Source organism: Coenobita brevimanus, chromosome 91, assembly GCF_032717465.1.
Source record: "Coenobita brevimanus isolate Jiangsu-jjx chromosome 91, ASM3271746v2, whole genome shotgun sequence".
In the NCBI taxonomy this organism is placed as follows: Eukaryota; Metazoa; Arthropoda; class Malacostraca; order Decapoda; family Coenobitidae; genus Coenobita; species Coenobita brevimanus.
In genome coordinates this window covers 36991958-37009556 of record NC_137044.1, presented here as the reverse complement: position 1 = coordinate 37009556, position 17599 = coordinate 36991958, and the positions used below count along the sequence as shown (strand labels likewise).

The 17599-nt window shown below is 42.0% G+C and overlaps 1 protein-coding gene across 1 annotated transcript in view; it reads left to right on the top strand.

Moving 5' to 3' along the window:
• The window catches only part of LOC145411964 (putative neural-cadherin 2), a 452962-nt gene that overhangs the window by 216641 nt on the left and 218722 nt on the right, over nucleotides 1-17599 (top strand). The window contains exons 15-16 of the mRNA XM_080281935.1: nucleotides 9359-9561; nucleotides 16546-16709. Of these exons, the coding sequence (XP_080138061.1) occupies nucleotides 9359-9561; nucleotides 16546-16709 (367 nt within the window). The remainder of the gene's footprint in view (nucleotides 1-9358; nucleotides 9562-16545; nucleotides 16710-17599) is intronic.

The following is a 17599-nucleotide window of genomic DNA, read 5'->3' as shown; positions in this document are numbered from 1 at the left end:
TGTGAATGTGGTGATGATGGGAGATCTGAATGCTAGAGTGGGAAATGTAGAAGCTGAAGGTGTAGTTGGTATGCATGGTGCATGGTGTGCCTGGAAGAAATGAAAATGGGGAACGAATGATAGGGGTGTGCGTTGAGCGAGAGATGATGATTGGAAATACGCTGTTTGAGAAGAAAAATATTTATAAGTATACATGGGTGAGACAGGAGGGTGGAAGGGTTGTTGATAGAGCATTGATGGATTATGTGGTTGTGTCCAGGAATGTAATAGGAAGATTGTTGGATGAGAGAGTTCTGAGAGGGGAGAGTGGAGGTATATCTGACCACTACCTGGTGGAGGGAAAGTCAAGAGTAGGTAAGAGACGGGTGAGAGCTAGGAGGGTTAGGTGTGGCAGGGAGGTGTTGAAAGTGAATGAGTTGGATAAAAGAGAGAAAATGATGGACTATCAGGAGAAGTTGAAAGATGGGTGGAACGCAGTGAAAGATCAGGAAAATGGCAATATGGAGGAGGAATGGCAGTTGTTTAAGAGTGCTGTGGTGGGGCATGCAGAAGAGGTGTGTGGTGTGAGATGAGTGGGTCGTGGTGTAAGTAAAGGAAGTGAATGGTGGTGCGAGGAAGTAAGGCTATGGCTGTGAAGAGACTTGCGTATGAAGTGTGGCTGCAGAGGAAGGATGAGGTGTCATATGAGAGGTATAAGGAAAAGAGGAATAGGGCGAGAAGGGCTGTGTGTAATGCTAAAGTGGCAGCAGATGAGAGGTGGGGAAGGGGGTTGACTTGAGAATTTTCGACAGAATAAGAAAATGTTTTGGAAGGAGGTGAAAAGGGTGCGAAAGGGAGAGTCTGGGAAGGAAGAACGAGTAAAAGCAAAGGATGGAAGGATGTCAACTGAGATGGAGGCAGTAAGGAAGAGATGGGCGGAGTATTTTTGAAAGATTGTTAAATGTAGAAGAGGAAAGGGAGGCTAAGATTGTGGCAGATGGAAGGGTGCAAGGAATAAATGTGTTGGGAGAGTTGAATGATTCTTTGACCATGAAGGAGGAAGTGGAGAAGTCAGTAAAGGAGATGAAACAGGGAAAGCTGCAGGTATGGATGGGTGTGCTGTGGAATGCCTGAAGGGTGGTGGAGCGACTATTGTTGACTGGTTAGTAAGATTGTTGAATGTGTGCTTTGTGAAAGGTATAGTTCCAATTGACTGGGTAAGTGGTCCCATTGTATAAAGGCAAGGGTGATAAGTATGAATGTACTAGCTTTAGGGGTGTAAGTCTGTTGTGTGTTGTAGGTAAGGTGTATGGTAGAGTGTTAATTAAGTGAGTTAGAGAGGGTACAGAGAGAGTTATTGGTGATTAGCAGTGTGGCTTTAGGAGAGGGAGGGGATGCATTGATTAGGTGTTTGCTGTGAGACAAGTGTTTGAAAAGTATTTAGCAAAAGGCAAGGATGTGTTTTGGGCGTTCATGGATTTAGAGAAAGCGTATGATAGAACTGATAGGGAGGCTTTGTGGACTGTTTTAAGATTGTATGGACTTGATGGTAGGTTACTAAAAGGGGTGAAAAGTTTTTATGTAAATAGTAGAGTGTGTGTAAGAGTGGGAAATACTGTGAGTAATTGGTTTCTCGTGAAAGTGGGGCTGCAGCAGAGTTGTGTGATGTCGTCTTGGTTGTTTAATATTTATATGGATGGTGTTGTAAGGGAGGTGAATGCAAGAGAGTTAGGTGGAGCTCTGAGTCTTGTGAATGTTGATGGTAGAGAGTGGATTATGGGCCGATGCCAAACTTGTTTGTAGTGGTTTGCAAGCACCCAAACAAAAGAAACTGAACTGTGTAAATAACTTATGACTGAATTATAAGATGATTTTGGTGACTAAACTATGTAGCAATCTTAATTATCTAACCCATTTGACAGGGGTAGTGAAAGTGGATACTGAACTTTTTTGGAAAAAATGTAGTTATAAGTGTGGTTGGGGAGGAAGCAAACAAACGAAAACTACTGTGGAATCGCCCCTGTGAAGCAGCTGCTGTTTGCAGATGATACTGCACTGGTGGCTGATTCAGAGGAGAGATTGAGACAGTTGGTAGAGGAGTTTGGAAGGGTGTGTGAAAGGAGGAAATTAAAAGTAAATGAGAATAAGAGTAAAGTGATGAAGTATACGAGGTTTTGGTAGATGGTAGTAGTTTGAATATAGTTTTGAATGATGAGTTGCTTGAGGAGGTAGAGTGTTTTGAATATTTAGGGTCACATGTTGCTGTGGATGGAAGAATAGATGCAGAAGTGAAGTTTAGAATGAATGAAGTAGGCAAGGTGCTGAGAGGAATGAAAAAGGTGTTTAGATGTCGTTCGCTTAGAATGGATTTGAAGAGAAGGCTGTATGAGGGTGTTGTGGTACCGACTGCATTATATGGGGCTGAAACATGGAATATGGGTGTAGCAGAGAGGAAAAGTTTGAATGTAATGGAGATGAGATGTCTGAGGAGTATGTATGTAGTGACGCGTATGGATCGAGTGAGAAATGATGAAGTGTGAAGGAGAACTGGAGTTGTTCGGAAGGTGGCTGATCGAGTTGAGCAGAGGGTGTTGCAATGGTTTGGACACATGGAGAGAATGGATAATGAGCGATTGGTGAAAAAGATAACTATTTTTGACGTGAGAGGTGTAAGGCTAAGAGGGAGACCATGGATGATGAAGAGATCGTTGGATGCAAGTGGGATGTCTGTTGAGCAAGGAAGAGTGGCTGTGTGTGACAGAAATAAATGGAGAGAAATTGTGAATGGATAAATGATGACACCACCCTGAGGGGATATTCTCCCGCATTTGGTCTGATCAACTGATCAAGTCAGGTGTTGGTAAGGGGATGGGTCTATTATGATGTGGCAGGGGTAAACCAGCTCTGCTATCGGGCGCTGCTGTGGATGTCACTGATTGCACTGAGCAGTTGACTCTCGGGCGATGTGGTGTGGTGAGGATCTGTCCCTTCTCCCCTTTGGGGCTAAGATGCGAATGAATGTGTTTGAGTGGATGAGTAAATTGGGAGTGTGTCGTCCCGTCTCGGCTACCTCCCTTTCCTTGGAGAAAGCAGCCTAGGTATATATATATATATATATATATATATATATATATATATATATATATATATATTGGATACTAACCTCATGTCAGTCCTGCTCTGACATCATCACTGCCGAATCTATGCTGATTCAGAAAATACTACCCAGTCTCAATAACCCGACTAGCGCTACCCCACTATTCACACAGTAACTACTTTAACAGCTCAACTCCTACTCTTTTTTTTTTTTTTTAATATATATGTTTAGCATAGTTAGCCTTTGTCCTGATTTTCTAATTTTGCAAGGACTAAACATACTACTTCTATACTTTGCCCCTTTTTATATCGCTCACCTCTTTTTATTTTTTCTTCTTTTTTATGTAAGTTTATGTTTTGTACACAAGTTTTATATTTCTCCTGACATTGATCGATGACTGTTGTCTTTTAAACTTTTAGATCCACTGATGATGGGGATTGTGTCTCCGAAACGTTTGGATTAATAAAGATGCTGTACATCACAACGCTGGTACTACTTTTCCTGGCAAGACTAAGGTTCCCAAGAGGAAGATCTATTGCGGATATATATATATATATATATATATATATATATATATATATATATATATATATATATATATCCGCTCACCATCCACTCACTTGATGTAGTGCTGCTCTCGATGTCTGCCCTTTCCTCTCCCCCCTCCATTCCTTCCTTCCTCTTCTGTCTTTCTTCCTTCTTTCCACGTCCTTCTGCCTACGGGTGACTTTACACTCCCTCTCTTGTCTTTCTGTCCTTCATTCTTTTCTCTTCCCTCTGCTTGTGGGTGGCTCAAAACTGAGTGACAAGCCGCATGGTTTCCTGTACACCAGGAAACCATTACTATGTTGGGCGGTAACCATATAACCAAATTATGGTGCCTGGTGGTTTAGTGGGTAATTATGGCTCTCAAATCGGATTGAGCTGGTGAAGGTTTATATCCAAGGGATGGTTGGGGTTATTGCTCACGTAATGCCACTCAGGGATGAGTGAGGCTGGTCGCTCTCATCTTAAATGTACGGACCATCTTGCCTAGCCCCGGGCTCCAACACTGCTCATGGGGCAACGTAGGACTGGATGATGGATAATTATACTCCATGATTTGTCTAGAACAACGTGAAGACAGAGCAGGATGTTTATCAAAGACCAGTGAATGCTTCACTATTATTCATTCTAAATGCAACACAGGTACACTTGCAAAACACTGTGGTCTCTCTCTCTCTCTCTCTCTCTCTTTGTCCATTCACAGACTGGCTTACTATTTGACTCTAAGTTACTACTCCGTCCTTCACTAAATCTCGCTGTCTAACTCTCGACCACTAAATCTGTCACTGACTCTCTGTAACTGTCCAGCCGCCACTGACCAGCTGACTCACAGACTCATGCACTGACTGTCCACTAAATGCCAGTTACTGAATCTGACTCACTGTTTGACTAGCTGTCGTTCACTAACTGCCGCTGACTCACTGCCTCTTACCAAACTCACTCTGTTGCTCTCTGGCTCACTAAACTGCCCCAGAGGTGGGACCGTCACTTTAAAACCGTCCCCCCTCCCCCTACTCTATCATCCAGTACAGCCCAGAACATTCCAGAGCCTAGAAGAAAACTCATATTTTTCATGCAATAATGCATATACTGGAGCCAAGCAGAGGACTCATATTTTCTCAAGCAATAATGCACTTAAATTAACAATACACAACAGTAATGACAAGAACTAATTTCTGACGTAAGAAAGAACATTAGACAGATATGTCAGCATTTCTAGAATGTTCCTCACATCTCCAGATATAAAATATTAGCCTAATTCTGCAGCATAACACTTTCTAGAATGATCCTCACAAATCTAGATATAAACCACTAACCTAATCCTACCGGTATAACACTGCCCCTTCCTCAAAATTGTGTCATCCCTGGCACAACCACCTAATCCTACTTATATACGAGTATATCCAGGGCAAACCTCCAGGCTGGCCAGTCTTCGCAATCACCTTTGCTGTCCAGGTTCTGTGGCATGAAGACCTGGATTGCCAGTGCTGTCAATGACTCTGTCACTCTCCTGGTGTTCAGCAGGTCCTTGGCTTCATTCCAAGTACTTCCCAGGCCTTTGCCTTATGTAAAAGACACATCAGTGCACCCCACCAGGAATTTTTTCAGCTTCATCTGTTGCGTCTCCAGATACTGGGCATTCCTAGCAAAGTGGTTGGGTAGTTCTTCCTGGTGCTTAATCATACTCCTCTCTCATATTTGCTTGGTGGCTCCTGATCGACCTCTTGGCACAGTCTTAAAACTGTGCACCGATGCATCTTCTTAAGACGAAGTGAAAAGTTGGCTATGACAATGGGTACTACTACTGAAAGGTCAAGCAAGGTCCTGCCTACCATAACTCCCTTTTCTATAATGCCATGGCTCCTGTGCTCCACCAATCCCAGGGCTTAGTGTGGGTCAGTCATATGCATATGCTGTGTCACTGTTGTGACAAGAGGTAAGAATGTTGTTAAAGCTGAGTTTGTGGTTCGTCAGAGCCGATCCCTGATTTTTTTTTTTTTTTGGCTAATGCAGTATTGTCAGGAACATAAACCTTACGTGTTTATAATGTTAGACTTATATTGCCACGTTAATATGAATTAATGGACGTCCAGAACCACACATAACTTGTGTTAATGATAAACAACTGTTTATCCTTGTAATACAAGGTCCAACTTGCAGTGCTTATGTCACATAACAGTTTAAAAGATGAAATAATTGGCAGGTATACCGAATTATTGCATGTTATTGATATGTTGGTGCTTAATACAGAGGTGTATGATAATATAAATAAGATCAACATCTGACCGACAATTTCATCATTATCTTTATAATGGTTAACAAAGGGTGGGAGTCGGGGACAAGAGGGTAAGGGAGGCGTTTGGTGGAGGCAAGAACCCAGAGAGAAGGGTAGTGGAGGGAGGAGGGAGAATGGATGAAAAAACACATCAAATCTTTCAACTGATACTGTTCACTATACTAAAGTTATTTGTAGTATTATGATGTAAGTGTATAGATAACAACACAAGATATTGTTGGTCTTCCTTCATTTTCGTGCATTTCAGCCTTTCTCTTTTACAGCACAGTCTTACACATTAAATATTTTTATATACCCACCCCTACTGGTTCTGATTGTCTATAAAACAATCTTGACACCTTGTAACATCACCAGCTTTGGTCATTCCACGTCTATCAACAACGTTTATACTGGTGTTGAGGCAGGGGATGCGAGGGTAAGAGCGGGGTTTGATGGGAACAGGAACACAGAGAGAAGGGTGGTGGAGGTGGGAGCGAGAATGGATGAGAAGACATCATATCTTTCAAAAGATGCTGTTCACTATGCTATACATATTTGTAACAATATAATATAGGACTAAAGCATATAGACAATAACACATAATATATTATTGGTCTTTCATTTTTGTACCTTTCGCAATATATTGTGGATAACAGTACATTCATACACATTTAATACCTTTATATCTATCTATCTATCTATTGCCAGACGCCTCAATCCCGTTTGGGGTGGCCACAAACAAATCGCCTCCAAGTCGCCCTGTCCCCCGCCATTTCACTGCCCTGCTCCCAACTCACACCCCCCTCTCTCATATACCTCTCCACCCCATCCCTCCATCTCATCCTCGGCCTCCCCCTCCCTCTTCCCCCCTCCACCTCACTCACATACACTCTCTTCGTCAGTCTTTCACCCTCCATTCTCTTCACATGGCCAAACCACCTCAGTGTGTTCCTCATAACGCTTCCTATCACATCCACATCTACACCACAACGCTCCTTTATATCCTCATTCGTCAGCCTGTCTCTCCATGTGACTCCACAGGCTCCTCTTAAATAACTCATTTCCACTGCTCTCACTCTTGACTTGTGTCCTTCCAACAACGTCCAAGCTTCACTTCCATACGTTAGAGTTGGTATCACAATACTGTCATGTAGTAACTTTTTCGCTTCCATGCTCACTTCCCTGTTTTTTATCACTGCTTTCAAAGAACCAGCAACCTTTCTTCCCTGCTGTACTCTTTCAAGCATTTCACCCTCCAAACTTCCATCCTTACTCATCACACTACCCAAGTACTTAAACGTGGTTCTGATTCTCTATAAAAACTATCTGGACACATTGTAACATCACCAGCTTTGGCCATTCCACATCTATCCAACAATGTTTACACTGGGGTTGGGCAGAGGTGGTGGGTGTGGGGTATTCGATCGCGCGGTCGTCAATGGCCACGACTCCGGCTACCAGGGTGGGAGAAATTAGTGCTTGCGGGTGTACAGAAAACCTGCATGAACGAAAGCTATTTTATTAGGCAAGTATTGCATATTACAGTGTATAAGTCATGGTATTCTTCCTTCCCACACACCGTATGGCACAATGTCATTCTGGAACACCCAAAAGAGCTGGGTGAATAAACTGAAGGAGCTGCTTTCACTAGCTGCATGAAGCTCATTCATGGGGCAGGAGAAGAAGAGTAGGAAGGTCTGCAGGGCAAGGGTGTGTGTGAGCGAGTCCGAGTGCGAGTGAGGCAGCTTCGTCTAGCCCGGGCTGGAGCGTGGCTGGCTCACCCTAGCCACTGTCTGTTAGTAAAGACACAGCTCACTACGACACCAAAAGTTTCCTCCTTTCATCGCCTACTACCTCTGCAATGCCTCCATTTCGAGGTCTGGGGTATCTTGCTATCGGAGAGATGAAGGACTGGTGAGCATTCCAATCTTAGTTACTGAGCTATGGTTGGTTGAAAACAGGCAACATTTGGCAAAATGCACTCATACAGAAAGGGCTCAGTGCACTGCACTGCTGAGCGTTGGGGGTTAAATGATAGAAATATTTAAGTCACTACATTACACACATCCGTAACATAGCTATAACATATTTTGTGGTCAAGATTTACAGTTTCTGAAAGTGAATATGATATATTTCAGTGTGATTTTTTTTTTTTTCCTATGAATAGAAAAAAGTTATTTTTCCTGATAAAGTTGGCTAAGCAAGAACTGCAAAAAATTTACAAAATTAATCAAAAGAAAAAGCAATACATCTACTGTATTCCAGTACCTTCCCATATGAACTTATTAAGAAAACTGTCATCCATGTGCAAGGAAATTCTGGACCTTCTCTTTTACTAAGTTTTGGACTCATCCCTGTATTGTTATATTACGAGTATTGCAGTGCAGTTATGGATTCATATATAATATCTCTCCCTTCCTCACCATCTTTGGACACTGGACGTGATGAGAGGTAAAAGGTGAAAGTATTAACCCTCTGGATACTGTGACTCACTTTTATCTGAATAAAATCGTCTGCCAGTAGTTTGGAATATAGAATACAAGAGCCGTTCAGACATGGAGAAGGTGAAGTCATACATTCGTGTAGTTTTTGATGATCCCACTCATGCCAGGGGGGAAGCTGCTGGTTTAATGGTAAGCACATCCAGCCAGTTGGACTCGGTCAAAGTCTGTTTCTCCTATGTCCCTGTACACCCAGCAATACGGTTAGGGACCTGGATGTATATTCTACTGTTGCACAATGTATTCTAGGGGAGGTCGTGACTTGGTAAACACTGATTGTCTGCCTTAATGCGCTGAGTCCCGTTGACGTCCTTTTTATCTCGTTTTTGCTGCTCCCTCATGACTTTATGAAACTGAGGAGCTAACCCACTTATGAACGAGTTAGCGAGGGCGGTGTCTGACTCGTCCAGTTCGAAAAGTATATGCAAAGGAAAACTCTAAAAAAAAAAAAAACTTCGTCGGGTAGAAAAGAGTAAAAAGCATGATTAAGTGGCACGGAAGGCTTCATAACACATCTCTCTTAGTTATTAATTTTCCAGGTTACACCTTAACATTGATTTGTATGTTATTGTAATTGTTTTAATATCCAAATCGTTTGCATTGATATCTCACAAGAGGATAATGAAGCGGAATGGACACACACACACACACACACACACACACACACACACACACACACACACACACCTAGGCCGTATTCTTCACAAGTAATGAGGTTTCTTAGCACCTCTACCTTAGTGATGTATTTTCCAGACTACCTATAAATATCTTCTTTTTTGCTTCTTATATCTTTTTAGTATCGATATAGATTGCATGAATAACAAACAATAGCAAAGTAGATTCAGAATAAACCGGTAAGGAAGAGGTGTTATTAAGCTTCCTAACAGCACGAGAATACTGCCATTAGCATGCGACGCCAATTCAAGACCAATTTTCTTCTCTCTCTCCCTGCCATATCAGATGTGGACAGTGGTCGTGGAGGTGCGGAGGTGTGGTCAGTGAACGCAGTTGACCGAGAAGAACACCGGCAGCTGACGGTGGAGGTGGTGGTGGGTGATGCAGGAGGACTGGCTGCCACACACACCATCACCGTTATCATTGACGATGTAAACGACAACCCCATGAAGCCGGGAGTAAAGACCGTGCATCTTTGGAAGACTCAGGTGCACCAGAAATGCAATTGGTTCTTTGGTTTCTGTCATCATCATCTTTTTCGACCTCATCAGCAGCATCATTAGCGGTAACACCATCCTCATCCTCATCATCACAGTTCTGCAAAACTTAACATGTTGAAAGTTGTTTCAGCGATTTTTTTTGCATAATTAGTATATTTTTCTGTTGCTAATTCTAAATTTTACAACAGTTATCCTCCACCGCGTAATTTTTCTCAAAAAAGGATAGAGAATGTTACTCCAGAATATGCATGAACGGCATATACACAAAGAAAAATGAAAACTGAAAATGTATATACAGCTGCATATGTGGAATAAAAGTAAATAAAATGCATACTACCAATAGATTTAGACTCCATTATTCAAAACTGCTGTCATTTTTAAAACCAAAACTGCATCTGGAACTTCTCCATTTACGGGTTTTTGCTGGACTGTCGCGGTGCAACCTCTAGCAGTAGTCAGCCATCATATTGGCATTCCATTTCCCATGGAATTTTCTACCAGTCTTATTTATATTGTGATGAAGTCTTTCATTTTGTTCTTCACTCAAAGCTCACAGATCAGAAATAAGCATTCAAGAAATGTACTTTGAGACTCATGTTACATCCTAGGGCCTTGAACTTCTCCAGCATTCTGCTTGAAATATCTCTGTAGTCTGGATCCTTCTAGGTACCTGATGACATCCTCAGGCTTTGAAGTTGTGAGCTGCTAGATGCTTTGCTCATTCTCTGCATGTACTGCACAAATCTCAGCTTATCAATGTTGTACATGTCGGATTGGCATTATATAACATTAATGTCGGGAGGGGGTTGGTGATAGCTAATACCCTCTTCAGGCACAAAATGATCCACAGGTATACATGGCGAGTGATGAGAAAGGTGGATGGTGAACTGAATGAACGGAAGGCAATGATTGATTATGTGTGTGTGGATGAAAGGATGAGAAAGTGTGTGATGGATGCAAGAGTATATAGAGGTTGGGGGGGTGGACTTTCAAACCATCACTTGGTGGTGGTCAAAATGAAAGTACAAATGAAATGGAGAAATAGAAGAAGTGAAGGACAGGAGGAAGTAGTTCTTACAAGGAGGGTAGAGGATGGAAAAAAGGCAGAATATAAGAGGGAAGTGGAGGAGCGATTGGGTAAGTATAGAATGGAGCAGATGGGGGACGTGGAAGGTGTGTGTAAGATATTCACGGAAGAAATCTGTGCAGCATGTGAGGTGGTGTGTGGGATGAAGAGAAGACGAAAGGGTATGCAGGGAACAGCATGGTGGACTGAAGAGGTGAGAGAGGCTATGGCACAAAAGAAGAAAACATATAGTGAGTCGATAAGAAACAGGGACGTGGAAGAAGTTGAGAAACGGAAGAGAGAATTATATGTAGAGAGGAAGAGAGAGGTGAAAAGATTAGTGAGAGAGAGGAAGAAGAGAGTCGATGACGAATTTGGAAGGAATTTGAGTGTAAAGTGGAGGGAATGTAAGAAAATGTTCTGGAAAGAGGTAAAGAGAGTTAGACTGTGTACCAAAGAAGTTAGTTAGGGAGTGAAAGATAAAAATGGAAGGTTACTAATGGAGAAGGGAGAAAAGTGAGCAGATGGAGAGAACACTTTAAGGAATTGTTGAACATAGAGAATGAAAGTAATGCAAGTATAAGTGGCTGGGGAATGTCTGGGGGAAGGAGGGAGGTGAGAAAAGAGGAAGAAATCAGTAGGATGGAAGTTGTGGAAGCAATGAAGAAAGTCAAATTGGGGAAAGCCCCAGGAATTGATGGAGTGTGTGGTGAAATGCTGAAGTATGGGGGAGAGATAGTAGTAGAATGGATGTGGAAGATGCGCAGATTGGCCTGGGAGGAAGGTAGAGTCACGTAGAATGGAAAGTTAGGTATAATTGTTCCCCTGTACAAAGGAACAGGGGCATTTGCCATCTTAGTGTAATAGGAAAAGTATATGGTAGGATACTTATTGACAGAGTTAGGGAAATAACAGGAATTAGTTGGAGAAGAACAGGGAGGTTTTAGGAAGGGAAGAGATTATGTAGATCAGATATTCATTCTTAGATCCTTAGTGGAAAAGTTTCTAGAGAAGGGAAAGAAGTTGTATGCAGCCTTCATGGATTTGGAGAAAGCATATGACAGGGAGGACAGACAAGGATTGTGGAAAATGTTAAGAATATATGGAGTAGATGGGAAGTTGTTGAATGCCGTGAAGAGTATGTATGAGGGTGCCAAGGCTGCAGTACGTGTGGATGGTGAACTGAGTGAATTTTTCTCTTTGAAGGTTGGGTTGAAACAAGGATGTGTCATGTCTCCATGGTTGTTCAATCTGTATATGGATGGGGTAATAAAAGAGGTACAAGGTAGGGCAGTGGATATTGGAGTGGCCCTAGTGAGAGAGGGCAGTTTTTGGAGACTCCATGTACTATTGTTTGCAGATGATACTGTGTTGTTACGGTAAGACAAAGGGGAGCTGCAAGGCTTGCTGGATGAGTTTGGGAGAGTGTGTAAGAAACAGAATCTAAAGGTGAATGTAGGGAAGAGAAATGCTATGGTCTTCGAGAGAAGTGAAGTTAGTGAATGTACAGTGAGATTGGATGGGGAGGAAATGGAGAATGTGAGTGCATTTAAGTACTTGGGTAGTGTGATGAGTAAGGATGGAAGTTTGGAGGGTGAATTGCTTGAAAGGGTGCAGCAGTGAAGAAAAGTTGCTGGCTCCTTGAAAGCAGTGATAAGAAACAGTGAAGTGAGCATGGAAGTGAAAAAGCTACTACATGACAGTATTGTGAAATCCATCTCTAACGTATGGAAGTGAAGCTTGGACGATGTTGGAGGGACAGAAGTCAAGAGTGAGAGTAGTGGAAATAAATTATTTGAGAGGAACATGTGGAGTCACATAGACAGGCTGACAAATGAGGAAGTGAAGGAGCGGTGTGGTGTGGATGTGGATGTGATAGGAAGCGTCAGGAGAAACACATGGTTTGGCCATGTGGAGAGGATGGAGAGTGAGAGACTGATGAGAAGAGTGTATGTGAGTGAGGTGGAGGGAGGGAGAGGGTGGGGGAGGACGAGAATGAGATGGAAGGATGGAGTGGAGAGGTATATGAGAGAGGGGTGTGTGAGCTGGGAGCAGGGCAGTGAAATGGCGGGAGGCAGAGCGACATGGAGGCGATTTGTTTGTGGCTACCCCTTACGGGATTAAGTCGTCTGGCAATAGATAGATAAATAGATAGAATATTTCCTGCACCCTGGCTACTTCTTCATGGCTTGCATCGCTCTTCTAACACACATTCAACGTCCTCCAATCCTCTCTTTCGAAGACTGTCATGACCTTTTTTTTTTTTTATGCCAATGCCATAAGGCAGAGACTGTTACATCCGATGATAGCGTGTGCTGTCAATATGTGTTGTCGGGTGTGTGAATGTACTGCCTGCTGGATGCTGTGTTTGCCGGAGACAGTCTCTTGCATACTGCATGTAAATATTGTCTATTGTGGCCCTATCAACCAACATGACAAGCAGATCTGTACCCTTTGCCACAAGTAAATAGGTCTTGCGATACTCCCAGCAAATGCTAGTACTGTACTACAAATTAAGTAGTCAGCATCAGCCTGACTTTGACAGCAAGCAACGCCCTCAGATGTAAGCTAGTCCTTCAGCCTACTGATTAACCATAACCTGTTGTTACGATTTGCTAAACTGGAGTGTTGATTGCCCATGACTGATGTGTTAAAATCAAACACTATGCAGAGACACTTGGATCAGTGCAACGTTTCTGTTCAGCTGCCATGGTTCACAGTGTAAGATCTGTGTAACCATCAAAGCAGACAGTGCACTCTTTGTCATAGTTATTGATAATGTGATTCACATAACTGGCACACACGTTACCATAGGTGCAGTCCACAGGCCGTCACATTTTGCAGGAAATGTCCTCCACCCACCACATAGTATGGGTTCTTAAGAGCTTTAGTGGATATTGGAACTACTAGAGATTTCAGTACATTGGCAAGACCACTTTTGTTGTTTTTCCGCATTATATCCTTGTCAAATAGTGCTGGTGGCAGTTTGCTAACTCATGTTTAAGGTGATTCTCCATATCTGATCGGTTCTTTATCACACATGTGACCCGCATGAAGTGTAGTGTGGGGTCGACAGCAACGTCTTTGCCATGGACAGTGGCAGTACAGAATGCAGCCCCAATAGATATAACCTTGTCGCTCCTTTTGAGCGTAGTTAAGGCCAGTGATACATGCAGCCTCCTCCTCACCTGATTTGGCTGCACAATCTGCATTGATGTAAATAAATGCCACGACTTCAGTATCAATGCAAACAAGTCTCTCGCAGTATTCTCCTGTGTAGGCAAATGGCGAATGATGTGATAGATAATTCCGAAAGGTGAGAAAATGTCTTCTGTCACACGCAGCTGTGAATTCCCGGAGGTCTGTGTGTTTCCTGGTGTCGACTGACCCTGAAGGCCTGGCCTCCCCCATGGTTTCCTCTGAAGCCATCGCCCGTCATGCAAACGGATTTGACAATGATGGTAGTACTTGGGCTCAGCTGCCACGAGGTCACCAACATTTTGAATGCATGTATATACAGACTCTCCCCAACTATACCAGCTCTCTCCATCGCCTTGCCTGCAACAGGTGGTGATAGTTCAGTTCTTGCCACATCAAGAGTCGCCTCACTTTGGGCCTTTGGTTGTTTGGCGATCTTACTATTGTCCACATATTTCCCACAGTGCAGACAGTCTTGTTTTATACTTAAGATAAGGGCCTGTGAATGGCAGGTGATTTTCTTAATCACTTGTCTCTCCGATTCTTCTGACTCCCTTCTTTGCTTTTTTATGTATGATGGCATGATGTTAGGTTCTTTGCATTGTTTACGAACCGGAACTGGCAACAATTTAGATAATAGCTTTTCATGAAATCCATCCCTCAGAGCAGCATTAATGTTCAGTATGCTTGGTAGGTCTCTTTCTGTGACAGTAATTCGGTCGGAGGTGATCGGCTTATCACAAAAATCACAAATATCACACTGTTCTTGGACTGCCATATCGTTCCACTCACATTGTCGTTTATCCGTCTGTGTACTTCTGCCTCTACACTTCAGTCTGTATCCAACCTGGAAAAATAAAACACCTGATGAAGTATACTCTAGTTTATAAATTCATAGCAAACTTATCAATACAGATTTCCGATTTCTTGCATTACCACACGTTCCCTGTGCATATCAGTGACACAGAATTGTTCGAATAATACCAGAAACGGATTTATCGTTCCTCAAAACCTATTACTGTTACAGATATTTTATGAATTGAGGACACCAGTAATCTGGTGTATGGATTTTTTTATTTATTTATTTGTTTTTTTCTTCCGCTGTTCTGTTATTTATAAAAAAAAGTTACGTGGTATGTTTAGAATGTTTGTTGATTTTTACTCAGGATGCTTATATGCAGCTTTCCTGAAAAAATCAGATTTCTCGATTTTTTTTTTTCCAGGTGTATCCTCAATGCTCTTGGGGTATACAATGTATATTTTAAAAATCCTGATGCAAGATGTAGACTGGCATACTTCTTTGTTTCCCCTTCCAAATCTCCTTCTCACATATTGATGTTAATGCTTGGTCCTGTTACTAGGCACATAAACGTGCCAGATTCAAGTTTAGATATGCAATTTAATGCTACATTGTAAGACTTTGATCAGAATCAGATAAGCCAAAATTGATCAGGTTCCAGTGCTTTTGAAATCTGATTTTATGAACAAACTGTACCCGATACTAAACCTTCACCATATATTTTTTTTATGCGCAGCGTGTGGAGATTGATAAGAAACAGACAATGCATCTCGAGCTTTCTTTTTTTTTTTTTTTTTTTCTTTATATCTTTGGAATCATTAGCATTACAGTCATCACTATAATGTATATCATCGTCATTATCAGTATAATGATAAATTATTTTCAACATGACTATCATCGTAATGTTGAACCTGTTTGTGTAGACCATGGTTTACCTCACGAAAACTGTCCAGGCTCCATAAATCCTTGCTAACTGGAAGATAATTCCGTAGCAATAACACCATCCATCAGCACATATTTCCTTGTTTTCTCTGGCAATAAACGTTTGCTTATTTTTCAACCTCATTCATACTTTGCATTTACGTATAAAATTATCATTCTTCAGGCTCCTCAGCATGTTCAATCTGGTACTTCAGTTTAGCCTGAGGTAAGACCTCGCAAATAACATACTGCACCTTCCCTACCACTTAATTTTGAATGTGCAGTACCGATAGTAGCTTACCTTTCTGTGAAACATTGCACATCTGTTTAACGTTTCCTGTTTCATTGTGCCCATATGATCTCTCTTCATCCTGCTCTATCATCACACATATTTTAGTACCATACAACATTACACTTCTGAAGCATATTGTGTTCAGTGTACCCTCTTAAACTCCTCAGCCTAAGTGTGTCATTTTTATCTCATTCCTCTTTCTAATTGACGAATTTCTTTAGCTTAGAACACCGAGGGACTGAGGAAGTGAATGATAAATCGGAATCCAGTACCTCCGGTTTGAAACGTCTCACATAATATAATTTAAATATCTTTATTACATTTTCCATCCTTCTTGTTCAGTTTTTGCAACAGTTCTTGAATAGTCGTGTATACTGCCTATTACCTAAGTAGTCGTTCGTCTTTTAATTTCCTGTTTCATTTCCATCAAAGTTAGACGCTTGTCTGAGGCAAATGCTGTTTAATCTCTTCACTATAATGACTTAGTGTGTATTCTTTTCGAAGAGGATGGTTTAGATACATCCTCCATTAACCATTTCACTCAAACAGGTCTCTTAGAAGCTGAATAGAATCGTCAAGAGGTGGCAAGAAGAAATCAAGGAACAAGCCTAAGGGAAGTGGTAAATTACTCAGCCGTTCTAATTGTCATGGCGATCTTTGAAATGTAATGAAGTACATAATAACATTATGCTTTAGGGTGGTGGAGTGAAGGTGGCGCTGGGGAGAGTGTATGTGGATGACCCTGATGACTGGGACCTGGATGATAAGACGTTTGAGTGGGCCGGCTCACCTCATCCACATTTCTCACTCAACACAGCCACTGGGGAGATATTCGCTTCCACCCAGCTGAGGGAGAGGAGGTAAGAAACGAAAACAGTAGACTGAAGGAAAAAGGATACTCAAGATTGTCAGTCCTTCAAAGCAGGATCCAGCCTGTGTGTGTGTGTGTGTGTGTGTGTGTGTGTGTGTGTGTGTGTGTGTGTGTGTGTGTGCTTGAAACTCCCCTTATACTATTTGATGGATTTAAATGAGACTAGCCAGGTGAGTTCGTCTAGTTACGTAAAGTCTTCCCATATGTACAATTTTCCAACCATGATTTTTATGAGGGGGTCATCCCCCATTGCCGAATCAAAAATTCTCAGATATAGTGAAAGAAGGGCAGATACGGCTTTGATATCTCAGTACGTTTTGTACAATGGACTGACATCCGTGATGTGATATTTGGAAAGCATGACCTACCCCCGTGTGATTTTTGAGGGGCCAGCCTCTTCCCAAAAGTAAAAGCGGTCAGAAATAGAAAGAATGAAGGTGAGTTTGTCTGGTTACTCTGAAGGTCTTCCACTATGTGCAGTTTTCCAACCATGGTTTTTAGGGGCCATTCCCCCCCCCCCCCGTCACTATTAGAAAATTATCAACAATAGTTGTATGGTTTTGACATCTTAGTACATGTTGTAAAATGGACTCTTATCCATTATGCGATATTTAGGAAGTGTGATCCCCCCAAATGATTTTGGGGGGGGGTCAACCCCCTCCCAAAAATAAAAACGACCAGAAATAAAGCCGACGCATTCGACCACGAATGTGTATTGCCCACCATCACAAAAAAGAAACTAGATCAGTAATCCTCTAGCAGTCAGATGCGTATCATCGCACCTCCGTCAAAATTGAACAGAAAAAAGTCTTAGGATTTCTCTGTTTACTCCTACTAAGTTACATATCATGCTGACACTCAGAAACCTGAAGTCAAGGG